Source organism: Phaethon aethereus (genome assembly GCF_964289735.1).
Source record: "Phaethon aethereus genome assembly, chromosome: Z".
Taxonomy (NCBI): domain Eukaryota; kingdom Metazoa; phylum Chordata; class Aves; order Phaethontiformes; family Phaethontidae; genus Phaethon; species Phaethon aethereus.
Genome location: NC_138577.1, coordinates 50,858,392 through 50,876,927, shown reverse-complemented (window position 1 = coordinate 50,876,927; position 18,536 = coordinate 50,858,392). Strand labels below are relative to the sequence as shown.

The 18,536-nt window shown below is 39.5% G+C and overlaps 1 protein-coding gene across 1 annotated transcript in view; it reads right to left on the bottom strand.

Moving 5' to 3' along the window:
• SECISBP2 (SECIS binding protein 2) overlaps window positions 1-18,536 on the bottom strand; it is a gene marked incomplete at its 5' end in the record, with an annotated part of 33,734 nt that overhangs the window by 13,066 nt on the left and 2,132 nt on the right. The window contains 8 exons of the mRNA XM_082013702.1: window positions 537-740; window positions 6,223-6,346; window positions 9,902-10,060; window positions 10,639-10,787; window positions 12,794-12,881; window positions 14,019-14,173; window positions 14,582-14,711; window positions 16,705-16,885. Coding sequence (XP_081869828.1) covers window positions 537-740; window positions 6,223-6,346; window positions 9,902-10,060; window positions 10,639-10,787; window positions 12,794-12,881; window positions 14,019-14,173; window positions 14,582-14,711; window positions 16,705-16,885 — 1,190 coding nt within the window. The remainder of the gene's footprint in view (window positions 1-536; window positions 741-6,222; window positions 6,347-9,901; window positions 10,061-10,638; window positions 10,788-12,793; window positions 12,882-14,018; window positions 14,174-14,581; window positions 14,712-16,704; window positions 16,886-18,536) is intronic.

Sequence of the window (18,536 nt, the reverse complement as noted above, 5' to 3'; positions counted from 1 at the left end):
TTTCCTGCTTCCTGATTATGCATCCACAAGCTCTGATTCTCTCCATCACCAAAACCTAGCATTTTGTCAACAGCAACTATTTCACAATTCTCAGGCATGGCAGAACTCATCCTTTGTCTTGGGCTGATTCATTAACTCCTGTGTTTGCAAAGGGTCTTTTTCACTCAGGTTACAGCTCTAGGACTTCTAGCATCAGAGGAACTTAAGAAAGCCTTTGTTACTGTGTAGCCCTTTCCTGCAGGTTTAGATCACAACAGTAACTCATGTATTTATGACAAAGCAAAAACCTCAACAAACATTGGTCTTTTCATCAAAGCTAAATTTCAATCACCCCAAGCCTTCCTCTAAACAATTCAAATTGCCATGGTTTGTAAGTTTTTTTAAAAAGAATATTAATTTTCTCTTGTATCTTGTGAACTGTGCTTCTGCCTGCATATCCAGAGATCCCTACAGATCAGAAATTGGGCTACATTTAACATTTGAATACTTAAAAGCAGCTCAAGTTGAAAGAATGGAAATTTCATCATAAGCAATACCTGAAAACACCACAGGTTTCGAAGATTGTTTCGACTTCTCTGTTTGCTGCTTCTGCTCCAAGACTGCCAGCATGCCACCCAAATCCAACTGCACAGGAATTTGACTCTTCTTACCACTGCTCCTGGATGTTTCCTGAACAAGTTCAGTACCGATTAGTAATGCTCCCCATTTCGGAATGTAAAGACTGTATTTTGTATGGTGTGCTATACCCTCTTAACAACTTCATCCATAGGACTTCTGATTTTTAACTTGATTCAATAAAAGTATTTTGATCTTTAAATACACATCAACCTTAATGTGAAATATAAAAAAAAATCAGAAACAGTTCAAATAACCTTTGAATAGCTACTGGAATAAAGCACGAAGTATAAAGTGCTTAATAAAGAAGGTGCTTTATGTCAGGCTCCCACTTTGGTCAGACTGCCACTTATCTTTGAAAAATAAAAAAGGCATACCAGAACTGCAAGTTTTAATAAAAGTACAGAAAAAAACCCCACTGTGACTCTTCCAGGGTAGATGACTGCAATACACATATATCATAAATGTTCAATGCCTTATTAAAAAAAGAAGTCATAATCTTTAAGCACCACCTCCTGACAAGCAGTAACCATTCTTGTCGTCTTTGAAGAGAAGGCAAAAGCGGTGTCCCACACTTGGCACCATATTTAATGATTTAGAATATGAAAAGATAACAAATTAATAGTCTAGCAAAGACTACAAAAGGGCAAACTACGACAGAAGAACATGACTCACAGAACTGGTACTTTAAAAGTCTTACCCTGGAAGATCAATTAATTATCACTGAATCATAGAATAGTTTGAGTTGGAAGGGACCTTTAAAGGTCATCTAATCCAACCCCCCTGCAATGAGCAGGGACATCTTCAACTAGACCAGGTTGCTCAGAGCCCCGTCCAACCTGACCTGGAATGTTTCAGGGGGATGGGGCATGTACCACCTCTCTGGGCACTGTGCCAGTGTTTCACCATCCTCATTGTGAAAATTTTCTTCTGCATATCTAGTCAAAATCCACCCTCTTTTAGTTTAAAAACATTACCCATTGTCCTATTTCAACAGGCCTTGCTAAAGTTTGTCCCATCTTTTGTGTAAGCCCCCTTTATGTACTGGAAGGTTGCAATAAGCCTTCTCTTCTCCAAGCTGAACAAAGAATCATTAAGGTTGGAAAAGACCTTCGAGATCATCAAGTCCAACCACCAACCCAACACCATGCCCATTAAACCATGTTCTGAAGTGCCACATCCACACATTTTCTGAATACTTCCATTGATGGTGACTCCACCACCTCCCTGGGCAGCCTGTTCCAATGCTTGACCACTCTCTCAGGAAAGAAATTTTTCCTAATAGCTAGGCTAAGCCTCCCCTGGTGCAACTTGAGACTATTTCCTCTTGTTCTGTTGCTAGTTACTTGGGAGAAGAGACCAACATCCATCTCACCACAACTCCCCTTTCAGGGAGTTGTAGAGAGCGATAAGGTCTCCCCTGTTCCCCAGACTAAACAACCCCAGTTCCCTCAGCTGCTCCTCATAAGACTTGTTCTCCAGACCCTTCATCAGCTTCGTTGCCCTTCTCTGGACATGCTCCAGCAACACAATGTCCTTCCTGTAGTGAGGGGCCCAAAACTGAACACAGTGTTCAACGTGTGACCTCACCAGTGCCAAGCACAGGGGCGCAATCACTTCCCCATTCCTGCTGGCCACATAATTTCTGATACAGGCCAGGATGCTGTTGGCTGCCTTGGCCATCAGGGCGCACTGCTGGCTCATGTCCAGCCACCTGGTGACCAGCACCCCTAGGTTCTTTTCTGCTGGGCAGCTCTCCAGTCAATCCTTCCCAAGCCTGTAGCATTGCATGGGGTTGTTGTGACCCAAGTGCAGGACCTGGCAGTTGGCCTTATTAAACCTCATACAGTTGACCTTGACCCATCGATCCAGCCTGTCCAGATCCCCCTCGAGCAGATCAACATTCCCACTCAACTTGGTGTTGTCTACCAACTTACTAAGGCAGCACTCGATCCCCTCATTCAGATCATCAATAAAGATACTAAACAAGACTGGCCCCAAAACTGAGCCCTGGTGAGCACCACTTGTATGTGGCCACCAACAAACCCAATAACAACCCCAACCCTCTCAGCCTGTCCTCACAGGAGAGGTGTTCCATCCCTCAGATCATTATTCTGGCCCTCCAACAGGTCCATGTCTGACTTGGGCTGAGGGCTCCAGAGCTGGATGCAGGACTCCAGGTGGTGCCTCACCAGAGAGGAGTATAGGGACAGAATCACCTCCCTTGACCTGCTGGCCACGCTGCTTTGGATGTAGCCCAGGATACGGTTGGCCTACTGGTCTGAAGGCACACGTTGCCAGCTCATGTCCAGCTTTTCATGCACCAGTACCCCCAAGTCCTTCTTGGCAGGACTGCTGCTCTCAATCCCTTCATCCCCCAGCCTGTATTCATATCAGGGATTGCCCTGACTGAGGGCAGGACCTGGACCTTGCTGAACATCACATGGGCCCATTCCTCGAGCTTATCCAGGTCCCTCTGGATGGCATCCAGAGCCATGTCAACTCGGGCATGTCAACTGCACCACTCAGCTTGGTGTCATCTGGAAACTTGCTAAGGGTGCACTAGATCCCACTGTCTATGTCATGGATGAGTATATTAAAGAAAGAGAACTGGTCCCGCTGCAGACCCCTGAGGGACACCACTCGTTACCAATCTCCATCTGGACATCAAGCAGTTGACCACTCACCTCTGGATGCAACCATCTAACCAATTCCTCATGCACTGAACAGTCCACCCCTGAAATCCATAGCTCTCCAATTTAGAGAGAAGGATGTTGCGGAGGATCGTGTCAAAGGCCTTATGAAAGTCCAGATAGACAACTTATCTTCCCTTGTCTGCTGATGTGGTCACTCCACCATAGAAGGCCCCTAAGTTGGTCAGGCAGGACTTGCCCTTGGTGAAGCCATGCTGGCTGGCTCAAATCCCCTCCCCTTCCTCCATGTGCAGGTAAGTGTGATTTATTCATACTTGTGCCACTTCGATGCACATCTAAAATTCTGAAACTGCTAAGCCTAGTCACTGCATGGCATGGGGACCAGTTGGTTAAGATCATATTAACTTTTTTTTTTGGCCATGTTTTCTATTTTGTCTTACTGTAGAACAGCATGAAAAGTTACTTTGAAAACATGATAGGTTGTTCAAAAATCTTAGGCAGTTATTTCCTGTTCTTAGAATGTAGTAAAAAAAAAAAAAAAATCACTATAAAGGATCACAGCTGGATTCACTAATTCAAAGATGTTTTTTCACAAAGTTGAGCTAAACAAAAAATCTGGCCAATCTTCTTTTACTACTTGCAGTACTTCACTGCAGAGACAAGGCAAAACTCAGTAATGCTCATCTAAAACTCAGACCTCAGTCTTACAAAGCCTTACCTTCCCACTCAGCAGCACCGAACTAAGCTTAAATTATTCAATTAGTTGTTCAAATTATTAGTTGTTCAAATCTATTGAACAACTCACTCTAAGGAAGGGACAATTAAAAAAAAAAAGCCTTTTTATAGGTGTCCTACAGATGTCACAAGAGCAATACAATGGGCAAAAAATTCCCTCTGACTGTTGGTGTCAGAAGTCTGCATCAGCATTAATGATTGCCACTGTGGCAAATAGGGAAAATGGTTTATGTATGAGAATTTTCACCCTGCATGTGAGCACAAGGAGGGCTGGTACGGGGGGGGGGGGGGGGGGGGGGGGAAGAAAAAAAGGCTAATTCAGGAAAGTCTTAGAGTGAGGACAATGTTTTCTTCAATGTGGGAAACAATCTAAATCTTGCCAGTTGAAGTATGAAGCTTTAGTCAGGCAGGACTTGCTCTTGGAGAAGCCATGCTGGCTGTCTCGACCCTGTTTCAAACCTCTTGGTCCTTCATGTGCCTTAGCATAGCTTCTAGGAGGATCTGCTCCGTGACCTTCCCAGGCACAGACATGAGGCTGACAGGTCAGTAGTTCCCAAGGTCCTCCTTTCAGCCCTTTTTAAAAATGGGTGCAATGCTTCCTTTTTTCCAGTCTCCAGGGGAATTCATCTGAGTGCCAGGACTTTTCAATATCATGGAGAGTGGCTTGGCAACTACATCAGCCAATTCCCTCAGGACTCTGGGGTGCATCTCATCAGGTCCCTTAGACTTGCTTATGTTCACGTTCCTCAATATCAATCAGTATCAATCCGCAATATCAATACAGACTGGGGAATGAGGGGATTGAGAGCAGCCCTGCCAAGAAGGACTTGGGAGTGCTGGTGGATGAAAAACTGAACACTACCCAGCAATGTGTACTCACAGCCCAGAAAGCCAATTCTACCCTGGGCTGCGTGAAAAGAAGTGTGGACGGCACATTGAGGGAGGTGATTCTGCCGCTCCATTGTGCTCTTGTGTCCCCCCACCTGGAGTCCTCTGTGCAACTGTGTGGTGTCACCAGCACAAGAAAGACATGCACCTGTTAGAGAAGGTCCAGAGGAAGCCCACAAAAATGGTCAGAGGAATGGAACACCTCTCCTAAAAGAAAAGGCAGAGAGAGTTGGGGTTGTTCATCCAGGAGAACAGAAGGCTCTGGGAAGACCTTATTGTGGCCTACTAAAAAGTGCAATCATTTATTGGTTGTCATACTGCTTAATCAGATTCATTATTTCCTTCTTTTTTTCACATTTGGGAAAAAAAAAAAACAGCAAGGCAGCTTCATCTTGAAATATTTTTTACAGAGGATTATGAGTGGCTTAATGAATACATGTCTCTATAACTTAACATAAGCTTTGAGAAGTTATATCCTACTTACACCTACAAAGCTAAAAGGTTTCTCTCATTTGAGGTGCAAGTCTGTATAGCACTTTATAACAAATCTGTTTTGTGCATTCCTTCCTTTCAATGCAATTTACTGCCTCAAAGCAAACAAGGGTTTTGTTTTTTGCGTTTTTGTTTTTTTAAAAACCTCTAATATTCACAGTGAAATAAAACCAAGGACAAAAATTTCTAGCAGCAAAACTAGTTTCAAAGAAAGAGAAACCTGGATTTTCACCTTTATTATTTATGTTATTTGTTTTGCAAGTGCAAACATATTTCCAATCGTGTGATTTATGACTGGGATTCACCCCCATATTGAATGAATTTCCAAATTAACCCTCGTGAAAAAAAAAACCAGCTTGGATTTATAATTGATGCTAGACTCAAATTCTTACCCTTGCCCGGCTTGAGAAAGAAGTGTTACATTGTTCAGATGCCCTTGAAATTTGATTATATGAACAAAGAGCAAAGGCAGAAATTGAAAGAGTCTTAGTATTATTTTTATGAAATGCAAAATTAAACTAGAACATTACCTGTAGGAAAATAAACGACATGAACACAATTCATCTTTAGTAACTTTGAGTGTCCGCAACAGAGGTGTCTGTATTGGAATTAGTAACCCAGAGTTTAGGCAGCAGTTCAGAGACCAAAAGGTGTCTTGTTTGGAATTATATTAATTTACTGAATACAGTGAGCAGGTCTTCACTGTCCACAGAGTACATAAGAGGACTGCCATGGGCAGAGCCCTACATCATGAGCACTTACATTTAGTCAGAAGAATTCCACCTTTCGTCTCATTTAAAACTTGCAGTCTTTTCCTGCTTGTTTTCTTAACATTCACATAATGTCGTAAGATTACTTACTTCAGACTGCTTTCTGACAGCAGGAGTAAATGATGATTTCTGAGATCCTAGCCTGTTTGTCCTATCAGAAGCAGCTGCCAGATCCGGAAACTCCTCAGCATCCTAAACAAATAAAACAGAGGATGATTTTATAAGAACTATCAAGTCATATTCTCAAAACTGATTTTCCTACATTTAAAGGATTTTCTCCCTGCTTACCAAACATTCTCATAATTTGTTTCACTGTACAAAAATTCAGAAGCCAAGTGCAGTGCCACCAACTATAACCAGCACTACAATGGTTAAGTCATCTATGCAGCAGCTAATTCAGGGCTGAAAGAGCTTCCAAAAGCAGCTTGTTATTGCTGTCAGCTGATACGAATAATTAGAGGTAAATGGCTACTAAAGGAGTGTTTTTCAGATCATTTAACAGGCTTGCAAACAATTTCACTCTTCTTCTAGCACAGTCTCCAGCTGTGCAATTCTGCCTTAAACATGTGAGTGGTGGAGAACAAGAAGGGCAGGCAAAAGGGTAGTAACTCTTGACTACAGTATGGAAATAAACAGACAAATCACTCAAATGATTATGCTGACTTAGACACAAACGTGAAAGAAATTTTATTAGCAGAGGACACATCATCCAGACTCTGGATTAACTAAGTGCAGACAGGCTGGAGCTTGCTCTACACTGGTCACCTTATATCCACTACCTCAATCATAACGATCCTGATCCACCAGCTTGGTTTTCATTCAAGTGCTTCTCCTCCCACTTTCTGAGAGGCCTTTTTAGCTGTGATACAATACTACTGAACATATCAACACTTCTTCTGCAGCCTGAAACACTTCATTTAAACAGCTCAAGCTAGGAAGCTCTAGCATAAGGACAGACACACCTCACTCAACTAACTATTTTTAAAGAAGCTTGGAAGTATGCCAGAAGACAACAGCAAGAAAGGGAAAAATGTTCCACAAACACGCACTTCCAGCTTAGAGACATCTTGAACCAGAGGTAGTACCTTTGCATTTAAAGAGCCCTCACTAGAATAAATTTTTATTTCAGTCTGTCCTATCACTTCTCGAATTCAAATAAATTTCTGGCATTTGCAACATCCTATAGCAAAATGAATAATTAAAATCTAGCACTCAGTGTGACGTATATTTGTTCTTAACTCATCACCTGTAAGAACCAGAGGACATCAAACAAAATTAGGAGAAAGATCAAATAATTTCCTTTTTATTTCCTTGTCACTTCTGATTCCCACTTAGCCATCTTTTTTGCAGACTGAGAAGTCCTAGCTTATTGAGTCTTTTCTCCCACAGAAATTACTTCATACCTTTGATTATTTTTGGAGCCTTTTGTCTACGTTTTTTAGTTCAAGTATGTATATTTTTTTAAGGAGTAGGAAAACTCAGGAAAACAAAATGCACACTATATTTAGATGGGACACACCCTAGATTTATGTATTGTCATAATCCATTTTCTTTTCTATTTCCCTAATAATTTCCAGCACTGTTTGCATGTTTGACCAGTACTACCAGCACTGACCTGATTATCAAGAGCAGCTTCAATTTCCACCCCTCCAGGGAAAAATACCTAGTTCGGGGCCCACCACTGTGTATGGACAAACAGGATTACTCTTCCTCAAATGCATCCATTTATGCTCATTAACAGTGTCTACAAATGAGTGACTCTCATAAAACTAGTAAGCAATACACTATATATCACTCCGGTGAGCTGCTGTACATAGCAGAACCTTCTCAAATCTCCTGGGAGCCCAGAAGTTCTGTGCATATGATCCTTTCATGCTCTTCTATTTCAAGAGTAACAACACAAGTGTCTCACCCATTTTTCAAACTGACGAACACACAAGCGTTCCCAGCAAACCAGGAAGGTCCGTAAGCTGTCCCCCACTGCCACAACAGATGCTGCATCCACATCACAGTTTTCAGTGCAATGCCTATGTCCTGTTCCATGATTCCATGCCTTTTCTTTTTCACCTCTGTCTTCAATAGTCCCATTGCCTTCCTACTATTTTCCATGACTCCTGCCATTCTCTTTCTGTTTAGATGGTAAGTCATTCACAGGTCAGACACTGTATGGTAGCATATAGTAAAAATGGGGATGTTCTCATGAGGGAAAGAAGCTGCAGATCTTTGATTCTACCCATAATTCTCAAACAAAGAGGTCTGTAAACAGTCATTTATTGTGCTGTTCTAGGACAAGGAACCACAGAACGAAAAGAAGGTGTAGCCACAGTTCTGCTCCATGTTCCACGTTAAAATGGACAGAACACAAGCCAGCCAGGAAGGCTTCTTTATGCTGTCATTTTGATGTCGGAAGGCTAGAGTTAAAAACAAACAGCCCGAAACTTACAGGTAAAAGCTTTTAGTCTGAATATAGCCTACAAGCATATAATGAACTGGTCTGAAACCAGCGTAACAAGAATGGAAGGCCCCCAAGACTACAGGACAGAAGGACCTTGGAGGTTAAGATAACCAAAAACATGACACAGTAATTAAGAGCAGTATCTAAAGACAGACTTGTAGATAATGCATTATAGCTTCTTTACATAAACCAGAGACAGATTTGGACAAAGATCAAAAATACAAGGTGTCTGCTACATGACCTATGGTGATTTTAATACTAAAAAACACACCTCTAGAAGGAGATTTTAAATGTAAATGTAGGACCACCTTAGTATAATGAATTAGGTAATAATATAATGAACTAGGTAACTGATGGAGCACGCATACAAAGATTTCTGTGATGTAAAGTCATGTAACCAACCATATATCGTTTCTTTATTATTTGTAATTTACATAAACCACTGCTGTTTGAGCTAACAGTGTGCTGGATTTGTGATTTATTACCTAGCACCCCGCTCTGCAGACTGGCAATAAAGACAAATATCTTGACTCTGTGTGTTGGTTGGTGTTTTGCACACCAAGTGAAAGAACCCTGATTTAGGGTTCTTTCACAGTCTGAACACTATATACACTAGATCAAACATATAAATCAACACAGGTACTTAGCACTGCACAGTATTGGGCTTTCAGTGAAGCACTGTTAAACCACAGACCATACAGCAATTCTCTAATGTGGGAGAGTCTAAAGTCTTCACACGACACCAATACACAAAAGTATCAAAATACTAATATGCATATTACAGCTATATGAATTTGAAAAAAGCCTGGAATTAGCAATCAAGAACATAAGCCGTGACAATTGTGTTACATAGAAATTGCTTCCAGATGTGAGATGGGTTGAATTCTAATACCAGTACCACACTCTTTAAATTGTAGCACACTACGGTACCCAGTATATTCCCCATCCCTTGTGCACTTTGCTTTCTGTAACAGTTACTACAGAATATTTTTAATTTAGGAAATTTGACTTTTATTGTTATCTGTTAACATCCAGACTCCCAGACGCACCACTACAAATTTGGTCCTAAGTCTCTTCTGCACTCCTCTGTGCTCTCACTATGTGATTAGTCAGAAGGCACAACTGTTCCCTACCAATACTTTCTGTCAAGTATCTCAACTGAAATGGGCCTGAACCAATATCCTCTACAAATGGGATTTGAACTTAAATTTGTACAAAGCTGTGTTAACATGTGATCTTCCAATACACTCACAACACTTAAAAGAACAACAACAAAAACCTCTTCACTGTACCTCAATCCTTGGTGGTTCCTGTATTGTAGTAGATACATTTTGAGGTTTCTCTACATCAGTGGGTGACTTTGTTTTTTTCTTCTTTTTCTTCTTTTTTTTCTTCTTTTCTGACCTTTCTTCAGGCTCAGTTTCACTAGCATCATTTTTTGTTTCTGACTGCTGAAAAAAATCATGAGGTGTGACCATTAGAAATTGATTTATTTCAATATCACCTACTAAAATTAAAGCAAGTGACCACACTTAAACTACGAAAGGGCATCTTAATCAGTCCAGGCTAGGACATAAAGCGGACAAGAAAAATTGAAGATATCTTAGAAATTCAGAGCTACTGCGAAAAATCCTCATTTGAAGCACACTGCACAGTTATCAGAATGTATTGGGACTACTGAGATTTCAACAGGAAATATCCACCCAAATAAGCAATGAGTTCCATGTTTCATGTCCCATTCTGACGGTCAGGAATCTGAAAAAAGTCCAGCCTAGAAATAATGTGTTCAAATCAGCTACTTTGGAAGTTTGTGTTGCTGGAGTAGCACTGTCTTTTTGACATCTTGTTATTCTCTTCCACTACAAGAGAAAAAAATTCTAATAAGGACAAGGTCACTTTATATTACTTCTTAAAAGCTACATTAGAAGTGGACACTGTACAGACCCTCGGAAAAAGATGGCAATTTTGTCTCACATCAAGAGACACAAACACATAGTGACAGAAAGTAGTTTAGAGTAGACTCAAGTACCTTTTCTTTGCTATCCTGCTTCCCTTTGCCTCTGGAAAGGCCTTCAGATGCTGGTGATGACACAATTTTCTTTGGAGGCTGTGAAAGTACCGTGGCCCAAGACACATGTGGCTGAGCAGAGCCATCTGCAGGTATGTCAGGAAATGCCGCTGGGGAAAAAAAGTGATATACAAAGATGTCTTAAAAATATTTCTCAAATATTCAAAAGGATCAGTAATGAGTTAATCAAGGACTAGCAAATACAGCAGAGTGCCTTATTTCTTTGAGGAAGGACTGAAATAAAACACTCACACATTTCATTTCTCCAGAAAGCTTTCTAGAATTGTAACTACTCCGCATATTGTCTAGCACTATGTACGCACATTTAAATTAAATTATAATTGGAAATCTATACTGTGTCATACTAACTGCATACAAATAATTCCATGCTCATTTTCTAAGCTACTTTTCTTTAAAATAATGAACTTCTGCTATACTTAGATACAAAATTCCTTTAATATTTATCCTACTCAGTCATACAGCTTTCACATACAAGGTGACATCAGTATTTTCTACTTTCTAAAAACTTCCCAGTTTTACAGACATGCATACCAGCTGACAGACTTCCTAATGTACAAGAATTTCACCCACTACTACTCAGAGGTATCAATGTTTTGAAAGAACTCAGTAACTTTGTAAATATTCCTAACACACAGCAAATAGAGAACAAAATCTGCATTTTCCTTTAAGAATGAGAAAACCCTTCAGTGAACAACTAAATAGCACAATGGGTTTACGTAGCAAGGTTTTGGTAGTGGGGGGTAGCTTCTGTGAGAAGATGGGACACTGCCAGCCCCAGCCTGGACCCGCCAGCAGACACAACCGAGCCCATCGGCGGCGCGGGTGGCGCCTGTGTGATAACATATTTAAGACAAGAGTAAGAAACACTGTTGTGAGAGGAGGAGGTAAGAAAAAAAAAGTGAAGGAAACAACCCTGCAGACACCAAGGTCACTGAAGAAGGAGGGGGAAGAGGCGCTCCGGGCGCTGGAGCAGACTCCCCGGCAGCCCCTGGAGAAGACCGCGGTGAGGCCGGCTGCGCCCCTGCGGAGGAAGAGGCTGCAGAGAGGAGCTGTTACGAACTGACCGCAATCCCTATCCCCCCCGTGCCGCTTGGGGCAGGGAGGAGGTCGAAGAGCTGGGAACAAAGGAGTGCAGATGAGCCTGGGAAGAACAGAGCGGGGGGGGGGGGGGGGGGGGGGAAGCGGTTTTATTTTTGGTTTTGTTTCTCACCATCCTACCCTATTTTTAATTGTCAACAAATTAATCTTCACCAAGTCGTGTCTTCTTTGCGTGTCTGTACATACAGAGAAATGGAGTGAGAGGCACTTAAACAATTCAATGCATCATGCATGTGACACCTGAAAGACAGCATCCTGCTGAACAGAATCCTTTTTTTCCACACAATTCTGGATTTCAGTATTTTAATTAAATTTAAATACTTACTTGAAACTAAGTACTTGATAGTTTGTGGCAATTTGGAAAAAAAAAAAACCCACAACAAAAAACCCCACAAACCTCAAAAGTTCTGCATCCCCACAGACAACAAGTAAACAGAACAAAACAAAGGGGGATATTTCAGCATCACAGCTCTCCACAGCTATCCTCCTTTATTTAACAGGCTTGACAGAAATAACATGCCACAGAATAATCTTTAGTTACATACTAGACTCTAAAGTGCCAGCTATTTAAAACAAATCTGCTTATCAAGACTAATCAAATATTTACCCCTTCTTTATTCTTGAAAAAAAAATCTGAAAATGACTCAACAAGAATTCCAAAAATCAGTATGCATTACTTTATCTCCTCTTAAACAACATGGGAGGCAGCTACAGCAACATTTGCCCTTACGCACCAATGAAACAGAGAAGAAAGATAACCCCACTTTTGATCTGCTGATGAAATCTGTAAGCAAGAATGAGCTATAAGTGGTCATCTCATTTTGACGAAACTGACACAGCTTTGTGTGTTTGTTTTTTTTCTTTTGTAATGAGCCTGCTGTTTAATTCTTTTTTTTACTTCACACATAAACAGCTCCTCAGAACCCTTCAGTTTTCAAAATTTATGAGATGTAAGCAGTTAAATTACAGGGAAATAGTTTGTGTCTGGAGCACTTACCTCTACCATGAAATGAAGAGGGAATTACACTGGCTGCTGTTTCATCTAAAGTTTTTGATGAAGCTTTGCTTTCCGCAGAAGTATCCTCCTGTAAAATAGACAGTATCATGAAAGTAGGATTAAAATCACTGACCTAAATGGAGCTAAACATAAAACCTCCATAAATTAAAAAATCCTCAACACATGCACAGATAAAGGTGTAGGAAATTTTGTAGCCTGACTTTTTTTGTTGCTCTCCTTAGTGGAACTATCATTTCGAGCCTATAGTATTAAAAAATATAAGGAGATGCCTCTCCACTGCTGTAAAAGCAAGATGATGATTTCTTACATTTTACAAAAGCATCCAAATAATGATTCTAAGAATGAAGAAGTAAAAAAGTTTTAATGTTCCAAGCATATTAAAAAAAAAGTCCATCATCAAACTCAACCTAGCAATGAAAAAGTAAACTCAAGTGACAGCAGAAAGGTCTTTTTTCCATCACAATAGTTTTCCACTCAGAGGCACTGGAAATACTTTGCTCTTTGGATACTTCAAAATTGTTCACCTTTAATTATTGTGTAATACTCAGGTTAGATATATGTGACATACTGCTGAATGTGTCAGTATTGTATTAACTAACAAATAGGGAACCAAGGAAATGAAGAGGAAGAATCAAGTTAAATGCTTAGGTCTTAACAATCTTTCTTCCTCCTTTTGGAGTTCAGTTTCTTGTTTCTATCCTTCAGCACAAAGCAATTAAGTACAATATTCCAGACTACTTTTTTTTTTTTTTAAATCTGTTAAAACTATTGGATAAGTAACTGCTTACCTATTATTTCCAGGTGAGAAAGAAAACAAGAAGCTGTTAAGAAACCTCAGGAACATATGTACTCGGTATAGGCAATCTAGAAGTCTACAGCATAGCAGCACCAGTCTAAATTTTAACAGTATGTGGCTTTCCCCTATCTACTGGCAGCACAGACGAGGAAAAAATAGTGAGAAAGGATAAAAGAGGAGGCAGCAAGCACTGACACTACCATCTACAAAGAGAACCGTAATTCCTCTGGCTCTGAAACTCCTTACTTGCAAGGTACTTAAACAGGTCTTAAGCTACATGCATTCAGAAATGCAAAGTTTTATTTTTATGAGCTCTGCAACATGAAAACATCAGCTAACCTCTGTGTTCGACTCTTGAGACATCTGTGGTTTTCTAAGGCACGTAATGTTACTTTCCCCTGAATATACTGGTCCACTTTTACGTTGTACTTTCAATGTCTCACTGCTTCCCAAACTCTCCGTCTTGTGAAAATCCAGAATGGTAGCTTCAAATGCGGGTACAGGAAAATATTCTGGTTTTGGAGTTTGAGTTGACTTCTTCTTTGTAGTTTTATTGAACCTGTCTGAATAAAGCATGTAAAGTCTGAATAAACTTGCTTGTGATGATTTCTAGGTATTTTTTATAATACACTAGTTGACATAGCTACAGTTATCTTCACAAGAACTATTGTTACACATAGCTCATATAAAAAAAAACCTAGCAATTATAACAAACATGTATGCACAACACTGACTCAACAAGCAACTGTAAATTCAGATGCTTGCTTAGAAAATTTTTCATTCAGTTTACATGAATTTGTTCAATCAGCAAAGAGACATTAAGTTGCCATTCCTTGTCAAAAAGTCACACAGGAAAGAAGTCCTGTTCCTTTATTATTCGAGATTTAGAAACATGGTCACAAACTGGAGGCTACAGCACAGTCAACCATTTTACATCTATTTAATGCATTTCTAACCAAACACATTTGTACCTGGCTTCATGGACTCTCTGCTGCTTGTGGAGGTCTGGAACGAAGTTCTGTTCACAATTCTGACAGAAGACTCATCTCCATTGTGCCTTTTCTTGTCTAATTTTTTCTCACCCTCTTTTGATCTCCTCTGCTGCAAGTATTTGTGACACATTTATTTGATTTTACTTGAACTTTGTAAAGTCATTAAGTTTGTCTTGAGTTACAGTTAACTACCTCTGGATCTGAAGCTTGGCCATCAAGTTAATAAAACATAAATAGTATAGCGTAACCACAAATAAACAATAAAACAGAAACAACCAGCTAGAGTTTTGTTATTTAATTTCATCTACCTTGTTAACTGTACCATTTTCGCACATACTAGAGCCCAGGCAAGAGGGATTATTCCGTATGTTTTTAGACAACTGTACTTTTAAGATCTCATTAATCAGAGCATTTTTGACAGTTTTAAATTGTTTGGTCTTAAATCATCCAGTCTGATTTCCTAAAACTGAGTTTCTTCTTCTTAAAATCACTCCAATTGTTTGACTAAACTACGTATGATGGTCAAAACTAGGCAAGACTTATGTCAAGATCCAAAACACTTGGCACAGACAGAAAATAATTAGAAAAGATACACCTATATGACCCCAGTAAAGGAAACACATTCACCTTTACTGTAAAGTCCTGAAAGCCTTGTGATTCTTGCAAGAAATATAGTTTAGCAGAGCTGGGCTCAGGAATCAGTATGGCAGGCAAGGAACAAGCACTAGGCTTGCATCTGTGCAAAGTATACTGTATCAACCTAGGCGAGTGGCTTAACTCTTTCTGATTACAGGATGCTGGACTAGATTTAAAGCACATCTGGCAGCAACATTATGTTCTCAGGTGGGAGGATGAGGCACTTCCTGACCTCCAAAGCTAAACTGTTAAAGCTTTAGGACATGTGACCAAATTAATGTAAAGCTGCGAAGATCAATCATTCCTCTTCAAGCTCACAAAAAAAAAAAAAAAAAAAAAGACAGGGAACAATGACAGAAAGACTGTCAAACAGTACAGAGCTGAGCCCAAGCCCCTACAAAGATCAGAGAACTCCTCCGGGAAGCTAAGCTAAGTTTCTCCATATTACAACACCTGTGCTAATGCTGAACTAAACATCTCCCCAGAGAGCTTCAGTGTTTAATTTTTCTCTCAGACAAGAAAACTACTAATTTTAGGTCTCTAGCCTTTGCATGCTTAGGACCTAATTTTACAACTTCCTCTACACAGGCTTGACCACAGTGAAGTTACCAGGTCTCTGCCTAGGGAGTAAGGTCCACCAGAAGGATGTGACTGGAGAACAGGTTACTTGAGCCTGTTGGAAACAACAACAGCCTTACAAATCCAAGAGGCACAATGTCTAACCACTGAGGGAAATGGATTAATAATACATTTGATTTTTTTTTCTTTATTTTTATATTTTGAGTTTGTCTATTTTTGGATGAAAGTATTATCCAACTTTCAGGAAATTTATCCCCAAACAGGCACAGATAAAAAAAAATGACAGAAGATGTTTACCAAGCATCTGTTTTACTTTTGATTGAAAGAGAGTATTTCTAAGATGAACCTTTCTTCCCTCTCGACACCAACACAAGCCCCTACTCTCTTGTGGATTGTTTTCTACCCGTAGATGATCTTGGAAACCCTTCAATGACAGATGTGGTCTAATCACGTATCAGCCACATAGCTGATTACAGCCACCAAGTCTTTCTTAACTCAGGTTCATAGAAGCTGCCACTGGGCTCAAAAAAAAAGACCTTCCTCTCTCCCCCAAAGACCAAACAGTGAACAAAGGAAAGCATAGTTCACACATGAATGGTCTCTTCTTTCTTCTTTCCCCAGATGTTGCTTTCTGAAGAAAAAGAATTAAATTCCCCTTATGTTCCAAAAATACTGCTCAAAAAACTGTATTAATTTGAACTGTAGAACTCCACGAACTTTTCTGAACTCTGAAGCTGGCCACATTACTACCATCTCTTTAAATGCCATTCGTTGTCACTACAAGAACAGAGAGTGCTTATTCACTTTAAAAATGAACCAAACATTTAGAAAGATTGATTTAAAATAAGAATTTAATTTTAATTTAAAAAAAACGGGTATTTGCTCACCTTTGAAAGGTTCTTACTTTCTTGTCTGATTGGATACGTTTGCTCAGCAGATTCACTGACTACTCCTGAACCATGTGTTGAGTCGTTAGAATGATATTGTGAGTCAGCTACTGGTACATTTGAAACAACAGGTGAGTGAGAGCAGCTGGAGTATTCATAGAAGGCAGGATCTCCCAGAACACTATGTGATGGACATTGAGACAGAGATTAGAAGTCATCCCAGGGCAAATTTTCAGCATATACTTGTTACCTAGATAAACGTATCATTCCTTGGCTGAAGAATTTGTTTAACAAGAAAGCTATATTTCAAAAGAAAACTATTCCATGTTACTTCAATTAAGTATTTACTCACTGCTCTAGTCTGCTTTAAAAAGAATGAATTTCAGTTTAGCAAATATTTTCAAACATGGATCTTATATGCTTCCAAGTTTCAAAGTTAGTCTACTTTGCAGTTACAGTACTCATTTCTGTTTAAGGTAATCAAGATTCCTTGTACTTATTTTTGGCAGGCTTTTTCTCATGAAACAAACCAAAAGCACCGCATAAATACATGACATGCATTACATACTTGACTGCAAAAATACAAACATTGAAGACTAAAACCTGTCTTAACATGCCATAATAACAAAGTAGGAGTATAGCATCTTATGCAGTATAAAACATGTATGAAATACAATACAGAATTATAAGATAATAATTAACTGACCTGCATTTAAAAACCTTCACAGTTTATGAAAATACATCATGTCTGGGGCACATCTTTTGCATTCAAATGTATACTGAAAGCCCCCTTCCAATTTCCTCCTACTCTTTGTAAAGAAACTATATGCTGAGATCAAAATTTTATAAGGAGTAAGGAAATCTCACAACTTAAGAAAGTTGCATTTAGCTTTAAAGCTGTTCACCATGAAGTGGCCAACGTCTGAATCTTGGGCAGATAATCAAAAACGGAGAAACCTTCCCATCAGAACAAGAGACTTCAGCTAACACATTCCTTACTGCCTGTTGCAATGCTGATAGACTGTAGTCAAAACAACTCTTACAATCACAGTTTACAAACAAAGAAGAGTAACAAATGAGAGTTAAAAAAAAGACAACTATGCCCCAGTCCCAACACGACAAAATATTCATCAGAATATTGCTGCTGTCTGATGGGGTTTTTTTAAATGCTAATTGATTTAATGCTAATGCTGTGTTTTTTCCAATGCATAGGCCAGCCCATACTCACCTCAATGTTAAATTTCTATTACAAATCAAAGTAGGTTGAAAATACTGAGATTTCCTGTAGGATAAAGTGAAGGCCTACAATAAATCTGTTCACTATGGCTCTAAATGAATTTGTTAGGATGCACCAATAACTTTGCAGTAATTGCAAAATTAATCCAATGATTTAGAGTTCTAAGAAGCAACTAGAGAACTATGTAACATCACAAGATTCTTACAAGATTTGATTATTTCCTATTTTACTATGTAGGCTTTTTTTCTAGCTTGCTCTGGGGTTAACAATACTTTTATAAGCCTACAAAGAATGCCTTTTTTTTCAGGCCTTATTAGAAGAAAACCTTTTAGAAACCTGTAGCATTCTTACTAAAATTGCCTTTCTGGGAATGCATGAATTGTGGAGAGGAGATCCAGGAGAAATCCATACATTATTTACATGTTTTATGACATGAGAAACCTTCTTGGAGGATCTTCCTCTTCCTTTTACATGACTGTATTTACCCCTGCTTTGTCATAACATAACCATTCTTTCACTCAGGAACTGGATTCAGCTCCTTACAAAGCACAAATGAGCCAGATTGACCATTACAAACCAGTAAGTCCTCCGTAAT